Consider the following 17,910-nt stretch of genomic DNA (forward strand, 5'->3'; position numbering starts at 1 on the left):
CTTTTTTTCTGTATAGCCATATTAAGAGCCATTTCATGTGTATTTCTCATATACCAACAAGCAATAATGCATAAAAATGCGTGTTTACTTTTGCATTTAATTCATAGCTTAAGTGCATACAATATATATGACTGCAATTTTTCAGTATATTTGAAAATTTCGAAATGCATTTATGTATTTTGGGGTGGTAAGGTATACACTATACTCTATAGTATGTTGTACTATGTTATACTATGCATAGATTAGTAGATATGACCATAGTTAGCGTGGAGTGGGTGTCGTGTATTTCTATAGGTTCTGATTCGATCCCCCTATTCCTGACCCTATTCTGGTTAAACTTACTAGCTAGTTAACTAACAGTCAGCCCATGAGGCAAGAAAACCCCCATGATGCAGATACCGTTATCTGACGCAGTCACACTACGGCACAGGAACGTGTTATCTGATTAGGTCATAACGCTTGAGATCTAATTAGACAAGCGACATTCCTCCAGCCCCTGATAAGGCATACGACGTTCTCATAACAAATCAAACCTATGACAACCTGGATAATCCGTGCGGCCATTGTTTTGATTTCACAGAGAACTTTAGTAAAGAATGTGCTAACGAGCAAGTCGTATGACATCTTTATTGACGTACCTATGTCCATCCTTACGTCAATCTCGGCACCTTTAAGGTATAAATATTGCCGACCTTGCCCTATGCAAACACACGCGTGGTGACAAGACGGAGCAGCCATACTTGCCGAAGCCGAGAGCAGAAGCAGACCCCGCAGGCAGCAGCCCCGCCTTCCTGACGCGCTGAGAGACGCGCTGCTATCTCAAGCCGAGAGACCCAGCACCGGCGCTTCTGGGCAGCCCTCGCAGGCAGCCTGGAATATCGAGAGCAGAGAAAGAGATACCATTCCTCATTCATCCTAAATTCCAGGTACAGAACTGAATAACCCCTCCTAGAGAATTCTTTAGTTATTCACTTGGCAAAAACAAACTTAACTTAAACTATAACTTTCTATTCCCGCCCACGCATTAGACTTAGGTCAGGTACACGGGGTAGGCGTATTTAGAAACACCAGTTGAGTACGTTTAGTCAAAATGTATATGTGTATGTAAATATATTTTAATCATTTTAAACATCATATGGCTCAGAAACCATATCAATGTTTTTACAGTATTATTTTATACTATTGCTTCTAATGTATGCACTTTACTTAACTATAAGTATTGCAATAATATCGATCCATTTCTCTTGTACGAGAAAAGAGACTGATCAATAAATAACATCTTTTATTGAACACGCCCGTCTCTTCCTTTTCTCTACATTCTGATGAGACTAAGAATGCACGTACTGACTGAGTAAAATAATTGCCTTGTGCTCACACGACTCTCGAGATTGACTCTTGATTAGGGGAGAGCAAAGTTGTCATGTTCTATGGTTGTCAGAAACTAAATCCCTTCTTGTCTAATCAGGGGAGTTAATCCTTCCTTGAACATTCGAGAAAGTTTCTAGCGAACTCTGAGCTTAGCTGGCAAACCCAAAAATTAAGTCTAGTATCGACAGTAGTAGACCTAGTTAACGTCTGGCCTAGGCCTTTACTGCTGTAGGTACTATTCCAATGCGCAGAGCCTATTGGGAAAATAGGAGCTACACTACAGGGGAGCTACCCCAGGATGGGGTAGTGTTCGGGTCACTGGGGTTGTCCAGGTGGAACATGAGTTCACCAAGAAGTACGTCATCAGTGGATGGGAGAGCCTGGTGTGCAATGAGGTCTACAATGATATAGGTGAATGGGTGTCCATGGTCCGGGGGCATGTAGATGAAGGTGATACAGAGGATGGGGTTGGTCCGGATCTGGAAGTTGAGATGTTCCATGGTCACAGTTAGGTAATTAGAGTGCACGGTCAGTCAGAGTGTGCTGCTGTAGGTGATGGCAATGCCTCCTCCTGGATGGTCAGGGTGGTCCTTGCGGGTGATTTAGTAGCCATCAGTGACGGCGATGGTGATGTCCAGTCCAGAGCAGATGTTGGTCATGGCAGGCGATGTGGCATCCAGGGTTGATGGCGAGGTGAGTGCTGGTGCAGTTGGGGAGACAGATGCAGACGGCCTTGCCTATGGCTTGCCTTTGGCAAGGGAGACGTCCATTATAATGTAGGCATTACATTGTAATTCCTTTAGAACTCAAATCCAACAACGCAGGTGACTTTACATTGCATTCCATTACAACACACTGTGAGGTCAGTAATGGGGTATTTGACATTTTTAGGGTGTGTATGGGTTTCAGGTATCGGAGATGAAATGTGGGGTGTAATATGCGGTACATTTTGAAATTTGGGGTGTGTTTTGGGGTCAGTCATGAACATTGGGGTGTGCATTTAGGACAAATATGATTTTTAGGGTGTGTTTTAGGGGCTTAAAGATGAATTTTAGGGTTCAGGGTTTGCTTTGGGGTGTAAGGGTCAGATTTAGGGTTGCACCCACTGAAGTGGGAATAATAATATTTACACCTCCGCAATCCAACACCTTCCCTACTGTTGCAATATGCCTAGTATTAGTATGCATTGTAATGGAATATGATATAATGGTATGCGTCATAACTTCTTAAATACGTTTGGCACACCAGTGGTATGCCCACTGCGCATGCCCGCACATTGGCTGCCATTGAGTAGTGCAGCGGGGGGCCTGGACAGCTGGGAGGTGGGAAACGCAGGAAAGAACACTGGATGGGGCGTGGACGCGGGGGGGGGTGAGTGGGTGTTGTATATATTTAAATGAGAGAAATCTTACTTTGAGGCCAGGTCTCGTGTCTTCGTTGCTCCTGCTCTCCTGAATCTGCTTCGAAGAATAGGAAGTAGGCAGCCAAGCTCCCTCCCCTAAGCCAATCACAACGCTGCAATGTGGCATTGGGATTGGTCATTGGCGCTGGGATGAGGCGTTCAGCCTGGGGCTGGAGGTGTGGGCATGTTCTCCATGCAGGCTGTAATGCAGCCTGCTTTGCGACCAGGACAGTGCACATGCCTGCTTTGTGTGGCTTGAGCGGGCTGATAAAACAGTCACTGCGTACTTGAGTGAGCTTGCCACTACCCCCCTGCCCTGCTCCAGGAGTGGAGAAGCCCTACCCATCCTCCCGCCCACAAAGGAAACATGGCACAATAACATCAGATAGTTATCATCCTGTGATGATTATTCCTTTTCTTGCGCTGCTTGGAAGCCTTGGGGTGCGCCATCTACTGGTTCTAGTCCTGGGCGACTCGACACCCGGGCCTCCTCCGCTACGTGTCCCACCTCCTTACCTGGACATTGACACAGTAACGCAATCCGCTAAAATATCTCCAAATCTGTGAGGCACAGGGTCAGACTGATTTGCATATAGCCATGTCTGAACTGGGGTGGCCGAGTGAGCTAAAGAATGGTGATGGATTAAACCCAGATCATTTGACTGGGGGTGAGTGTTTGATTTGCTCAAAAGCTCCGTCCATCATCCCCTTTTGTATCACTCACCAGCAGGAGCCTCAGCCATGTGGGATTTCACAAGCGTGGGTACAGCAGTCACCGCCAAGTCCGCTGGTGAACCTCCCGATGCAGTTGATGCAGCAGGGCCCCCAAGGCGTGAACTTGCAGCGCTGCCGCAACACAAGTTTGGAGCAGCTCAGGGGCCTCACCCTCCATAGCGTCTGGCCAGTGCAACCTCATCCGGCGCATGATGCAGAGAGGTGCCGCCCACCATTAATAATCCTCTCTGTGCATCCCTGTGTGGTGGTGGATCATAGTATGCAGACCTCCCTATGTTGGTGTGCATGAGTGCCTCTGCCATTCACAGCTCCAAGGGGCGCAAGGCAGTCTTCTCACACAGGTCAGCAACGTGTCTCCATGCGACCAGCCAGACTTCACCACCAGGTATGGGCGATCGCTATGCCTCAATGTCTACCACCACTGCTCATCGACTCCACAGCTCCTCCGCATCTCACTCCAGGCTCCAGACGCAGGTCCAGCAGGGCATCTAGTCTCCAGATGTAGGTCCAGTGAGGCCTTCAGGCTTCAGACTCAGGTCCAGCGAGGCATCCAGGCACCAGATGCTGGTGCAGCGAGGCATCCAGGCTCCAGACGGAGGTCTAGTGAGGCATTTAGGCTCCAGACGCAGGTCCAGCAACACATTCAGGCTCCAGGCACAGATCCAGTAATGCAACTAGGCTCCAGGCGCAGGTCCAGAAATGCATCCAGGCTCCAGGCACAGGTCTAGCGAGGCATCCAGACTCTCATCCTGCTCATCCTGGATGTTGGGTGGGTTGAGGGGGTTGTTGATGTGTGCTGCACTTGGCCCTGGTTGCTCCATTCTGCATTTAATTTTTTTTGTTGCCTATTTTCTATTGGAAGTCGACTGATAGGCTATTTTTTCCATTAGAGACCCAAAAAACATATGGTAGACTGACTAACGTGCGGTTTTTTTGCCGCCACTGGGCCTATCGTTGGTGTTCACCCGCTAACGCTGGAATTCCTATCGCCATCACGCTAATGTTAGCAGCACTTTTCACTGCTGATCCTTGATGCCATCACCAGGTATCGACACCTTGTACATACGTCGCTAACGGGGTAATAGTTTTCAGTGGTTCACAGCGGTAAGAAAACTGCCACTAACTAGCGTTAGCAGTAGTTTTTGCCAGTCCTTGTACATATGCCCCCAACTGTTTTCAGGGTCAGAGAGACTTGAACTTTTTTTTTGAATTCCACAAACTAGTAAATTTGGGAACGTTAGCAAACCTTTCAAGGCATCATCTCCCTAACTTTTGCAAATATTTACTCATGCATAATAATACAACAGACTGGCGTTCAATCAGCATGACTATTCACCTATGACTATTCAACCCTTGCAAATTGATCCTATTTGATGTGATTGGGCCTTCTGCAATGTAGTGTGGATTAAACAGATTTTACAGAAGTACATTTGCACCAGGGTAAAAAGGAGAATGCCTGATTGAGGAACTGAATGCAGCCGCCTTTTGTCCCACAGGACTGCGGTAGGACCCAGTAATGTCTCACAAGAATACAACTGGATCAAATAAAACATTTAAAACCAAAATTGCGGGGGTGTCTGCGGGGGTACTGTATTAAAGCAGGAGGCTGGCCACCTTGAGGGTTGGGTGCACGCAGGGCCTGGCCACATGTGAGACACTGCACTAAACCCAGGGTCTTGGATGTGTTAAGGGAGTGAGGTCTCCATGCTTGGTTGTGCAGATTTTGCTTGAAGTATAGTCCCACATCGCACCTGAAAAGAGAAAGAAATTTATTTTGATCACTTATATAATGACCAGCAAATCTATTGTGCCAAATAATTTGCACTGTTCATTTGCACCAATGTTAAGTTTCTGTGATTTGGCCGGGGAGACTGAACTCATACATGTCCAATGTTTATCGTTCAGAATCTCTGACTGAACTAGACGGTATGCCCTTTTCTCTTTGTTAATTAATTTACCCATAACATTTTAACTCAAGTGTCTGTGTAGTGCATGTTCTTAGAATACAGAGAGGCCTGGAGACCTCAGAGAAGGGCTTATTATAATTGAATTGAATAAATAGATGCGCTTACCATGCAACAAATCCAACAGATTAACATATCACTTGCAGTCCAAATACGTGATTACCACACAGATAGCTTACTGGCGACAATTTAGTAACCTTCCACTAGATTCGTGCTTCCGACAGTGGATGTACAGAGTATACTATATTATTTTTATTTTCCTGTTTAAAAGAAAGTAGAACCAAAATAGGATTTAATAAACTGCCGTGCAGTAGGATAAAACTCAGTCGGTAGAACATTTTAATTATATTTATTAATAACCGAAAGGTATTCGTAACCTAGTAAAACGTTTTGTTGCATATATGGGGCATTTGAAATATTTGATATTTTGATGTTTTCGCTGTGCTCGTTACTGATAATGTTATTAGCCATTTGAAGAGAACTTTATCTGCCATTGTTATGGAACGTCAGTATTTTATGTAATTTCGGGATTACCTTCACAATGGTTACAAACACCCACATGCATCATTGTTCCATTTTGCGATTCCTTAATTGCGAAAATTAAGGAATCGCAATTAAGGAATTGCAAAATGCAATTCATTAAGAAATTTGCAAAAAAATTGCAATTTCTTAAAATTCCTTAATTGCGATTCTCTAATTGAGAATCGCAATTAAGGAATTTCTACACATTCATTCCTATGGGCCTAGAGGCCCATAGGAATGAATGGGAGGTCATTCTCAATTTGCAATTCATCATTGTGAATTCGCAAATTGAGAATGCAATTTCAAGGGTGCAGGGGTGTCCAAAAGACACCCTGTTGCACCCCTGAAATTTGCTTTTGGATACATCTTACACACACACATGCCCCAAGGGCACGTGTGTGTGTAACATGTAACAAAGAAAAATGCATTTAAAATCATTTTTCTAGATTTTTGCAAATTACCATGAAGGTCTACTTCATGGTAATTTGCATTTCTAATTTCCAAATTCGCAATTTCTAAAAGTATGATGAATTGCATTTAAGGAATCTCAAATTGAGATTCCTTAAATGCATTCGCAATTCAAGAAATCGCAATTGTGCAATTTCTTAAACTGCGAATTTCTGAAAAAGGTTGGTGCATCCCAAATCAGGAAATTGCATTCGCAAACGGCCGAAAAATGCGATTCGCACCGTTTGCGAATGCAATTTACCTTGATGCATGTGGGCATAAGTCTCCCTAACAGATAAGACTCTGATGCGGTTTTTGGAGGTTTTCAGTCAGAAGGCTGAAGGAATGTGCCTCTCTAGCAGGGCCAGCTTTAGCACTGGTGGTGCCCTGTGCGACAATGTTTGCCGGCGCCCCCCCACTAACTCCCTCACTACCACTTTCTAACAGTGCACCCTCAAGTATCCATAACCACTCTCTCCCTATAAGATGTGTTTGATTAGTTATATAGCACCACCTATACCAGTTTAGGGTGTCAGAGCACTTTATACCACACACACATTACACTGAGACAATCAATCATATATGTGTAAATCAGTGTATAGGAAATGTTACATCATCTATAAGACTACAAGGTGAGTCACAATCCATACTGACAGGCAGTATTGTTTAAGAGTGCTTGGTCTTGAGAAGCACGGGCTCAGAATTTAAAACATAACCCCATGGTTGGGGGTCACATTTAATAATAAGGATTTTCTTTTTTTACCCTTTTTGAAACATTAGAATAATGAAAGACAGGGAAAAAAAATCATAATGCGCTAATCTATACGTTGCAGCTTGCATGCAGATCTTTGATGACAGTTATTAGTTCACTGTTCCATGTTAGGATTTCAACATCCCTACCGCTTGGAACAAAAGGATCTCACTGACTAAAGCACTGACCTATTTAAAGTATATGCACTTTGTGATCTGCATGATACACATTCTTTGTAGCAAGTATATTAACCCTCTGTGCTACCATAAAACAAGTTAAAACTTCCACTAGACAAAACTCCTTCTCTCTCCAGGAAGAACAGTAATCACCGACTTATCTTTACATTTTTATTGTTGTATGAAAATTGCCGGAGGCCAGCAATGCAGCAGCATGTGCTTTTAAAATCATTAAATACTTTCAAATACGGCGCCCTCTAGAAGAGTCAGCACCCGGTCCAGTGGCACCGGTCGCACCGCCCTAGAGCCGGCCCTGCTCTCTAGTTTATTGTGTCAGTATTGATGAGTTGTGGGTATGAAGGGAGAGACGGGAATTCAATTTGCTTAAGGGCCTGATTTAGATCTTGGCGGACGGGTTACTCCATATCTGCGGTGACGGATATCCTGCCCAGCGCAATATAAATCCCAGGGATTATATTTCAGCAGATCGGCGGATGGGTTACTCCGTCACAAGGTGATGGATACCAAGTCTGCCGAAATCCCTTGTATTAATATTTCGGCAGAGGGTGTAACCCATCTACCGAGATCTCCAGGCCCTCAGTGTGTGATTAAAATATAGTTAGAACTTCAGTCGGATTTAATGCTAAAATGGGTGTTGTCAGTGATATATACGGCTTAGCTATTAATAATACATGAGAAGCAAGTAAAAATTGAAGAAAATGGACTGTGGCTTTGTAATTCAAAAGAAAAGGAAATACTTTCATATTAACGAGGAATATACATCTTTTAATTTGCATCATCTCTGTCTCTTTTTCTTGAAATGACAGCCTGACTCACTATAGGCTTCTGGAGATTACTTGTTTCAAGAGCAATTTCAATTTTCATCTCAGGGAATTTGGAGCTCAACTATATGTTGCTTGTCCATTGCCTCTGACAACAGGACAAAAGTTTTAACATGCAAGGAGCATGCACCAGGCATAGATAGTTTATTCAGAAATGTTTTCTGTCCCTCAACCAGTAAGATATATAGAGCAGACCAATGTCAGAATAACAGGTCAGGGATTAGAATACAACTACGACGACTCTGATGCTTTAATATGAAGAGGCCAGTTGATTTCAATCTCTCAAATTAGTCCTCTTCTAAGATTATATAGAAGCTTCTATCTCTTCTCCAGAACTTGATTTCTTGGCCAATAGTCACAAAAAAAGTACTAGAAATGACTCTTGGAATAGTGGGAATATATTAACTTGATAATACCAAACTATGCTGGTACTCAATCATTCTTTTCAAATAAAAGTGACTGAGGAAAATCTCACAGATTGGGTTTCCATTTCAAATAAACAAAATGATTGTATAATATTCTATTCAGAGAATGAATTGTATTCGATCACATCATGTAATTACGTTTTTCATCCCTTTAATTGTATTGCCAAATGAATTATTTAAGTGTCCTTTTACTAATTTAGAATCACATATCCAAGGAACCCACTGTAGAGCAATCTTATGAAAAGGATTTAGCGAAATTGAGCTGTACGTAAACTTGAATGACAAGCCAATATGCTGTATATGATGGATGATGGTATTTTATTATTTGTTCTTTTATTTATTTATTTTACGTGGAGGTATGACTGCCATACAAGCTTCTTGCAACAGCCGGACTAAAACAAAACTTTTAGGTGGCGAGAGAGCTCAGTGTCGGTGACGCCTCTGTGTAAACTACCAAGTAGTCAAGTCATATTGTGAAAAAATAAGTAATTGGGTTAAACCATAATGGAGTGAGCATTATGCTCAATTGGGAAGCCAGCGTTGGCCACAAATGCTTGGCTCCTTGTTTAAGGCCCCCTACCTGCAATAAGGCTCCTTTGGTTTAAAGAGGCAAGTGGATGGGGGTGTATAGTTTAAGTCTGCTGGAAAAAAAGTCAAGGCCAGTTACTTGTCAAGCCTTGTGAATTAAGCAGCAGGCCATACAATGTATTTTTTCACCCACCAATGAAGTGTTAGTGCTTGGGATGAGCAACACGTGAATGAATGTAAATGTGCTCAAAGAAACGAAAATAGTTTTTTTCAATTAGATAGTGTGGAGTGCCAGTCCCAAATTCAAACTATTACAGTTATGTGCCTGCCATAATATGGAGACCATGGGGGCTGCATAGTTGATGTGCATTTTAAAGAGGGAAACATTTCCTATCAAAATTTAAATTTGGCATAATTTAGTTAAATCTTTGATTTCGGGGACAAAGCTGAGTCTTTGTTCGCGTTAGACACACCTATTTCTGACTATTTGGGCGGAGGCAGGCATTGGGCCGAGACATTTAGAGAAAAAAAAATCAAGGCTCCTCAGCGTTCCCCAAAAATCAGAACTTTGCTTTTGTAGCCATTTAAATTAAGAACACGAGTACCCTTCAAACAGATGAATGCGTGACATCAGATAAGCGTTTTAACTGTAAATATATTAGGAAATGATTTCCTTATTTTATTGCCATCTGCAGGAACAGCATTTAAAACATTAGTAATAACCCGAGCAAGGAATTTAGGTGAGGCTATAACAGAAAATTCAAATGATATTCTCTCTGCAATCTGGAACACATACTAAAGCCCCACAGATAAGTCCACTGCTGCTGTGTTTTTCATCTGTAAAGAACTCCATAGTCTGTTTCAATGGCATTAAATCTAATGTTACGTCTAATAATTAAGGCATGATTGGCTAATCTGTTTCAAATACTTAGGCCCTCATTACAAGAGGCTTGCATCGCCGAAGTGTCACTTTTTATGACGATCCGATGGCAAAGGACTCTCAATCATGTCTATGAGGTGACTCAAAGCCACTCTTGACATGGTGTGGCTTTGCATGGCCTCATAGATATGGAGCAAGACAAGGCAGCACAAAGAGCTGCCTTGCCTTACTCTACATCAAGGAGGTGTTACCTGGGCGTTGCTGTGAGTGTATTCTGCCCTAGATTTACATAGCGTAAACCAGGGGCAGCACCAAAAACTTTCGCCTCTCCAGAGCAAGCATAATGAGGACAAATGTTTACAGTCCTCCTCGTTTTTTCCTCTTACCATGTGTGTAGAACAAGGAAAATGCCTCTTGTAAGTGTTATTTTGCAGGAAGGTGCCCTTTCCTGCACAAAACAATCATGCAAAAAGGCAAGAAAAAAGCAAAAACAAGGGGAAATAAAAGTATTTCTCTGTGTTGTGCCATTCTAACGCTTGCTATTGCATGGTGTTAGTTTCTGGTGCTGCTGCAGAATAACACCTCCTTGTAAATCTGGGGCAGCATCAGAAAGCAATGGGTATTGTGGTGGAATTCCACAGCAATAGCCATTGCACGCCCCTTTCACACAGATAACTGCAGAAAGGGATACCATGTTTACAAAGTAGCGTTAAGCCCGAAAAAGTTGCTGAACGTCACAGTGTAAATATGGTGCAGGGCATTGCTCCATATTAACATCAAAAAAAGTGCTACAATCTTCTCGTAAATATGCCCCTGATTTTCCCAGCTGTTTGCTTCCTCAGTAATAGTTGTCATTTACAAATCATTGGATAAACACGCTAAATCATTCTATATACCTTATTGATCGACCTTCACTCCAGTTGCGAGCCACCCCTTCTATCCAAATATTATTCATAAAAAATAATCCAATTGGATCAATCAGTACAAGCTCATCATACCCCAGAATTATTAACTGTAAGGTTCTGAAAACCTGAAAATTTCATATTTCTGGCAGATTCAAGAAGATGGCCTATCAATTCACATTTGTAGCAGAGTCAGCACCTACGGCCTCATTTACAAATAATTGGTTTAGGACAGGGCCCAAATCATTTTGCTGCACTGCCCTACACCAATTCAAAAGGCCAGGAATGCACCATATTTACAAGATGTCCTTTCAGGAATTATCAATGCACAATTTGCAGCTGAGTGCCAATACAGGCACCCTTGCACCACAGTACAAGGGTGTCTGTGTTGCTGGCATGATTGCTTTTGACTGTAGAGTTACCCACAAAGATTCAGGGCATCTATAGTCCTGAAGAAAGCCTTGGAGCCATAGAGGCCACACATGTAAGGCTGAAATATGTTGACTATATCTAGGGTGTAGGGATATCATATCCTGAAGACACCTCCTCTGATTTCTCTATACCTCAGGCACCCACCAATATAGGAATACCTGGGTTGCCAAAAGTATTTTTATATTCAAAGACCTCGATAGGGAAATATTGAAAATGCTGCTTAGAATACGTTTGAGCCCACCCTGGTATATAGGGCCAGTGTGAGAGCCGATGATGAAGTTTGCCAATAATCGATTGGGTGAGGTGTCTAAAAAACAACATATAATGTCCCCTGTGGTTTCTCTCATTAAGAGGATAGTATCCTATGCCCCACCAAAATTCTATCTCCCCTCTCCTGTTATAAAAACTTGGGTTGTATTCTGGGTTTAGCTGTAAAATAGTACCAATTTTACTACCACAACAAATAAGCTTGAGCGAACATATGCTCCACTGCAAATATGTTGCACAGAATTTCTCTAACAAGTACTTTTTCTCATTATCTTTCAAAATCTCTTCTCTCTCAGGGAAAATACATGACTTTCTGGCACAATAGATTACTTTTCACTGATATTTCAGAGGGGAATTGAAAGTAAATATACTAATACAAGATAAAAGGGCTATACCTTAATTCAAATTAAGTGACTATATAGTTACTGAAAGAAAACACAACTATTTTCTTACTGATGTTTGCCGACCTTTACTGAGTCAGTTCTCCCACACTTTACAGTTTGCTTGCCATGACTGAGTAACAATAAAAAGGTTTTGAATTTCTCCTGAAGAACATCCCATACAGAGTTATGCAAAAAATATCCAAAAACCTTGAACTGCAGAAATAAATTAACATCTGAATATTAGTGAGACAAAAGATGAACTTCAAGTTCAAACTGTAAAGGCATCATGGAGTGTGCATCAGGAAGAAAGAGAACATATACAATTGTAAATTGTAATCTATTAATGTAAAGGAGTTCATTGTCAACACTTTGTTCAACCTGGAGAATGCATGTGAATTCATTGAAATCACAGTTTTGCTAGATTAGCTACAGGACATTAGGTTGCAGGAGTATACATTTTAAAAGAGAAGTCTTGATCTTGTAAATAAGGCATTGACAATTTGCAGAAATACAATTATAGGGATCGAATAAAACATGCATCTGTTAGAATAGACTATGCTCAGAGAAAGGAGACATACAGAAGATGGAATGTATGGGGAGGTTTATTTGAAAGCGATAAAGAGATTCAGCAACGAGAGGTTTTATGCCGAGGTCAGTTTTCGTGGGATGTGTGACATTACAACGCATGTGTTTACATCGCATGCCTTTACAACGCAAGTATTACAACGCACTCCATTACAACGCATAGTGCTTTGGGGTGCTGGATAGTGAATAGTTTAATTTACTATTCCAACTCCAGTCCCCGTGGACACTAGGGAAGGTTATTGGATAGTAAATTAACCTATTCCCTATCCTAGAGCGCCCCCCCAGAGCAATGCGTTGTAATAGTTTGCGTTGTAATGGTTGCGTTGTAAAGGCTCTGCTATGTAAAAGTTGCATTGTAAAGGTTGTTTACCGTTTTGGTAGGACTACAGAGGAGGCTTTTTTTAAATTCCGTGCAATCTGATGAAGTAGCAATAAACAACAGTAGTGGCATGTGAGATAGTGCTATATTAGGTGATTTTGATAAGCACATGCATCAAGAAATGAATAACCCTGAAAGGTTACTGTCAGACCACTGCTTTGGCAAGAGCAGCTGATCAGCTCAATGACTGGACACATAGCTTGCAAAATATTGAGAGGTTTAGGCAGTGCTGAAAGGCAGAACTAATTTGTGTGTGAACATGCTCTTGTATGTCGTTACTGTGTGAATCTAGCCAATGTCTGAAGCTGGTTGGCTTTCACACTGGCTGTTGGCTGCACCATTGGCTGCACCATTGTGACATCACTACTCAAATGTAGTAAAATATCACATTGCAATAGTATTGTTATTGTTGGTGACTAGTTATGTCACAACTGTAGCACGAAACCACAAAGTGTTTCTATGTATTTATTGCATGGTACGTGAAGATAATTAAAAAATGTAGAGCTTGAATTTGCAAAAGATAGGTTACCGCAACAAAACATGTCTAGAAAATGAAACCTGCACCATTCTTCTGTAATTCTCTTCCCATCGCCTCCTGTTTTGTCTCGTTTCCTGCTCTTTGTTAACTGTGTCCCCAGAGTCCTTCTCTGAGACTGTTTCTTTCAACAATGCATTTTTATTAAAGCCTGAAGACTTGATAACCGTTTTTGCAATTTATCTAGATTAATTTGTCTGCTTTCCATTTCAGGCACGAGTGAACCCCATCAATGTCACTCCACCAATACGAGCTGCAGATCAGGATCGTGACATTCAGCCACCTTCGGATCGACCCGGCATCCTCTTCTCCATCCTTGTTGGTTGGTATCTGCTAAGCAGCTAAGCATGCTATCATCTGTAATCAATCAGCATTAGGATTTGGCAAGTAGGAGTGAGTGCAAACGTGGTTACGTTGAAGCTGACGAGTTACCCCACTGGATAATGCCACCCACGCAAGATGCAATTATTCTTCGGTTTAAATTAAATGTCTTATTTTTGTAACTAGCAGAAGGTTTGCAGAGCCCATTACGTTTTCAGTGTGAAATATTCCCTGGATAGATGCTCGGTTCTCACTCTCTCTGATAACATACATAAGCTTGTGAATATTTTGTTTGTGTCTTTGTGTTTTTTAATGAAGCTAGTCTGAGGTAATATCAAGCGGGGCATACATGTAGAGAAGTGCTGCTGCTTTTGTGGAGAATTCTGGCTGCCTGGATCCTTCCCAGCATGGGTTCAGGAGGGATCATAGTACCGAGTCTGCCCTCACCCTGGTGCTCGATTCCATCCGTACGAGTGTGGATGGGGGTCGGACATCCCTCCTGATCCTTCTTGACCTCACGGCTGCCTTCGATACCCTTTCTCCCCATGTTCTTACATCTCGACTGGGTGAGATTGGGGTCCGAGGGGCAGCCTTGGATCTGCTCTCTTCCTTTCTGGATCACAGAGAGCAGAGGGTAATGCTGGGAAAATTTCTATCTCCATCCCTGTCTGTGCAATGTGGGGTCCCACAAGGGTCGGCGCTTAGCCCTACCCTTTTTAACATCTATGTGACCCCCCTTGCCAGACTTATTAGATCTTTTGGGATGGAGGTAGTCTCCTACGCGGATGACACCCAGATCCTCGTGTCTCTCTCTCAGTCTACCGAGCTGACAGCCTCCAATTTTAGATCTTGCATGGAGGCTGTCAGTAAGTGGATGATTTACAATTCACTGAAATTGAACGGAGAGAAGACCGAGGTTATGGTGTTTGGTGGAAAGGAGGAGATCTGGTCCATGGAGTGGTGGCCAGACTCGCTGGGTGCCTGCCCTAATCCCACATCTTTGGCCAAAAATCTAGGGGTCATTATAGATCCCAACCTCGATATGTGCCAACAGGTCAGCAGGACTGTTTCCACCTGTTGGGGTATAATCCACATAATGAGGAAAATTAGGCACTACCTCTCCCCTCAGGCAAGAAGGCAACTTGCTGTTACCCTTTTGGGTTCCCGCCTGGACTACTGCAATGCGCTGTATGCTGGACTCAATAAGAGCCAGCTGCAGCGCCTGCAGGTAGTCCAGAATGTGGCAGCCAGATTTGTCCTAGATCTTCCCAGCCGGTCTTCGGCCACGCTAGCTAGGAAGCAGCTTCACTGGCTTCCGATCAAGGAGCGGATAGTTTTTAAGTCCATGTGCATGGTCTATAAGGCTTTGGCGAGAAATTGCCTTACAGGGATTGGATCTGCCCTGTCTTACTATCATCCGGGCAGACACCTCCGCTCCTCCCATCATCTTTTTCTCCGTGTCCCGCGGATCCGGAAAACCAGATGGGGTGGTAGGGCCTTTTCCCATCTGGCCCCCAAATGGTGGAATGATCTCCCGATAGAACTAAGGTCCCTTCCCTCTTTACAAAGTTTTAGATCTGCTCTTAAAACTCGTCTTTTTGTTCAAGCTTATGAGTAGCTGTGCCCTGCATTTTTGATCTTTTTGTTAGGCGCCTTGACACCTTCGGGTTGAGTTTTGCGCAATACAAGATGCTAAATAAATAAATAAATAAATAAGTGATGTGGCGCAAAGTAGACAAAAATTAAAATATGGTAGATATATATTGTGTATATATATATATATAATATATATATATATATATTATATATATATATATATATATATATATATATATATATATATATATATATATATATATATATATATATATATATTTATAAACATATATATGTGTGTGTGTGTGAGTATATATATATATATAATTCCCCCATTAATATCTATGGGCCTGCAAACAGCAGATGCACCTTGCTAACAGTCCAGTCTAATTTAAAGTGAGATAGTTCCCGTCAGAAGTTGACTTGGCTGATGCGCGCTTGCTGAGTGATCAGCTGAGATAACCCACACGTTACTCGGACCGTTACATTTTTTACCCTGGACCATTGATGCTGTTTGTACTGACTCCTCTCCGCTGATTTCTCCAACCTGGAGCCTAATGGTATTTTGTTTGCAGCATGCATCAAAGGGCAATACGTTAGCCCACTTCATCCATTGGCTGATTTGACTTCACTATGACCTATAGTGTGCTGCCCTTTCACAAGGATTACATCAACTCACAAAGCAGTTCCCGTCGGGTGCCTGGGAGTTCTATGAATTGTGAGTGAATTCAAAATCCACTCTGAACTAAAGTGACAGGGGAAACCTGCCAGCAGTAACGACTGCCGCCGTGAGAGAAACGGCCATGTGCTCTCACCTGTCAGCTGCCGCTGTGAGGGAAACGGCCATTCACCTCCATTTGCCCCTCAAATCGCTGCCATGAAGGGAATGGCTACATGAGGGACTCCATCCCCCACAAGTCCAAGTCCCTCGTTCACCCAGTGACGCTCACACCGCGCCAGGAGGTGCCATAAGAGCCGCGCAACACTCCTGTGGCACGGGACGCACGCGGGCCAAGGGCGGGCCCGTCTGAGCCCGTCTGAGACTGAATGATGCTGGGCAGGGCCACTCCCTTGATAATTTGTGTCATGTGAGTCTCTATGTTAATGGTTGGGCATTGGGCCTCTGTTATTGATGTTTGGAGTTATTTTGGGGGTACCGATAGAGTAAAACTTTGGGACCATAGATCTTGAAGAATTGTGCAGTGTCTCTGTTCCATCAAAGTGAACCGCTACTACTCCTGTATTTTCCTTTTTAACCTGGTAGCCTAGCGACAATACAGTATGGGAGAACGTTCCCCTCTGCCTTCAAGGCTTAATACCAGACAGAAAGCCTCTGTGCGTACACCCACTTTGAAATCAACTGCCATTGACAAAATGCTACAGCAGGCAAGTGGGGCCTTCTCAAATGAGATAGAACGCACTGAAAGACGGCTTTCCCTAAAGCCAATGATCTCAAGTCCTCTAACAACATTGGAAATAGGAGTCTTTTATTCTTCGTAAATAACAAATCTCTCAATCACTCCTGACTTAACGCCCGCATTAGAAACAGTATTGCTTGAAAATTCTCACAAATCTGACACGAGGGGGACAATTAGGAAAGGTGGCCAGATGAAATAAAAAGCACATAAGGGGGGGAAGCAAGCAAATTGCTCTTCGAGAATAGCAGTAAAGGCACAGAAAGAGGGTCACACAGTTGATGGAAACAGCACATCATCATTGGAGCTCCCGATATGGGCCCTAAATTTGGCTAAAGAACTTAAAACTCACTTTGAAACCTTTGTCCAAACTGAGCTAGACGCTGTTCAGAGGCACATAGAGAAGCTCACATCGCTGGTTGATACATGGGGGAGTACAATTGATAGCATTTCTAATACACTGGACAATATTAAAACTCTGGACAAGGTTTCTACTCACTTTAGCCACCAAGCGACTTCATCTGCCCATACTGCCCCACCAACTTTCAATGCCCCAACTTGTCCTATCCCCCATTCATGAAACTGCAGCCCCAGTAGTGTTACAACAGGGAGCAACAAAGGAGGGCAATGCCGGCCAGGGCCCTATGAATAAGTCAACAACTTTAGGTCTGCAAGTAGAACAAACTTCTCCCGGTAATTGCAGAGGAGATCATGGGAATAATCGACAATCTAATAGAAGCCCAACAAAATCTACCTTGCCATGTATATACCTACCTCCGGCTTCAACTCCCTATATTGTCATCTTAACCGGAGTACCAGAGCTAGAAACAGGTAGAGGGGAGACTTACTTTGAACTAAAAAACAAGACCATCTTTTGGTTAAATAAACATAGACCACTCCCATCATTAATACAGAGTGAAATTCTATTTGCTAGGCAGGTTAGTTGGCTGGGCCAGAGACAGAAAGAAATCCCGGGGGATTGTGTCTTGATCAACTTTAGAGACACGCGGGTGGTCCAACATATCTTGAATTAGGGAGACTAGTGGCATCCAGAT

General features: G+C 42.8%; 1 protein-coding gene across 1 annotated transcript in view; it reads left to right on the forward strand.

Moving 5' to 3' along the window:
- Positions 1 to 17,910, forward strand: part of PCDH15 (protocadherin related 15) — a 2,579,312-nt gene that overhangs the window by 1,262,501 nt on the left and 1,298,901 nt on the right. The window contains exon 9 of the mRNA XM_078642873.1: positions 13,737 to 13,845. Coding sequence (XP_078498999.1) covers positions 13,737 to 13,845 — 109 coding nt within the window. The remainder of the gene's footprint in view (positions 1 to 13,736; positions 13,846 to 17,910) is intronic.

The sequence above is a fragment of the Lissotriton helveticus genome, chromosome 5_1 (assembly GCF_964261635.1).
Source record: "Lissotriton helveticus chromosome 5_1, aLisHel1.1, whole genome shotgun sequence".
Lineage (NCBI taxonomy): Eukaryota > Metazoa > Chordata > Amphibia > Caudata > Salamandridae > Lissotriton > Lissotriton helveticus.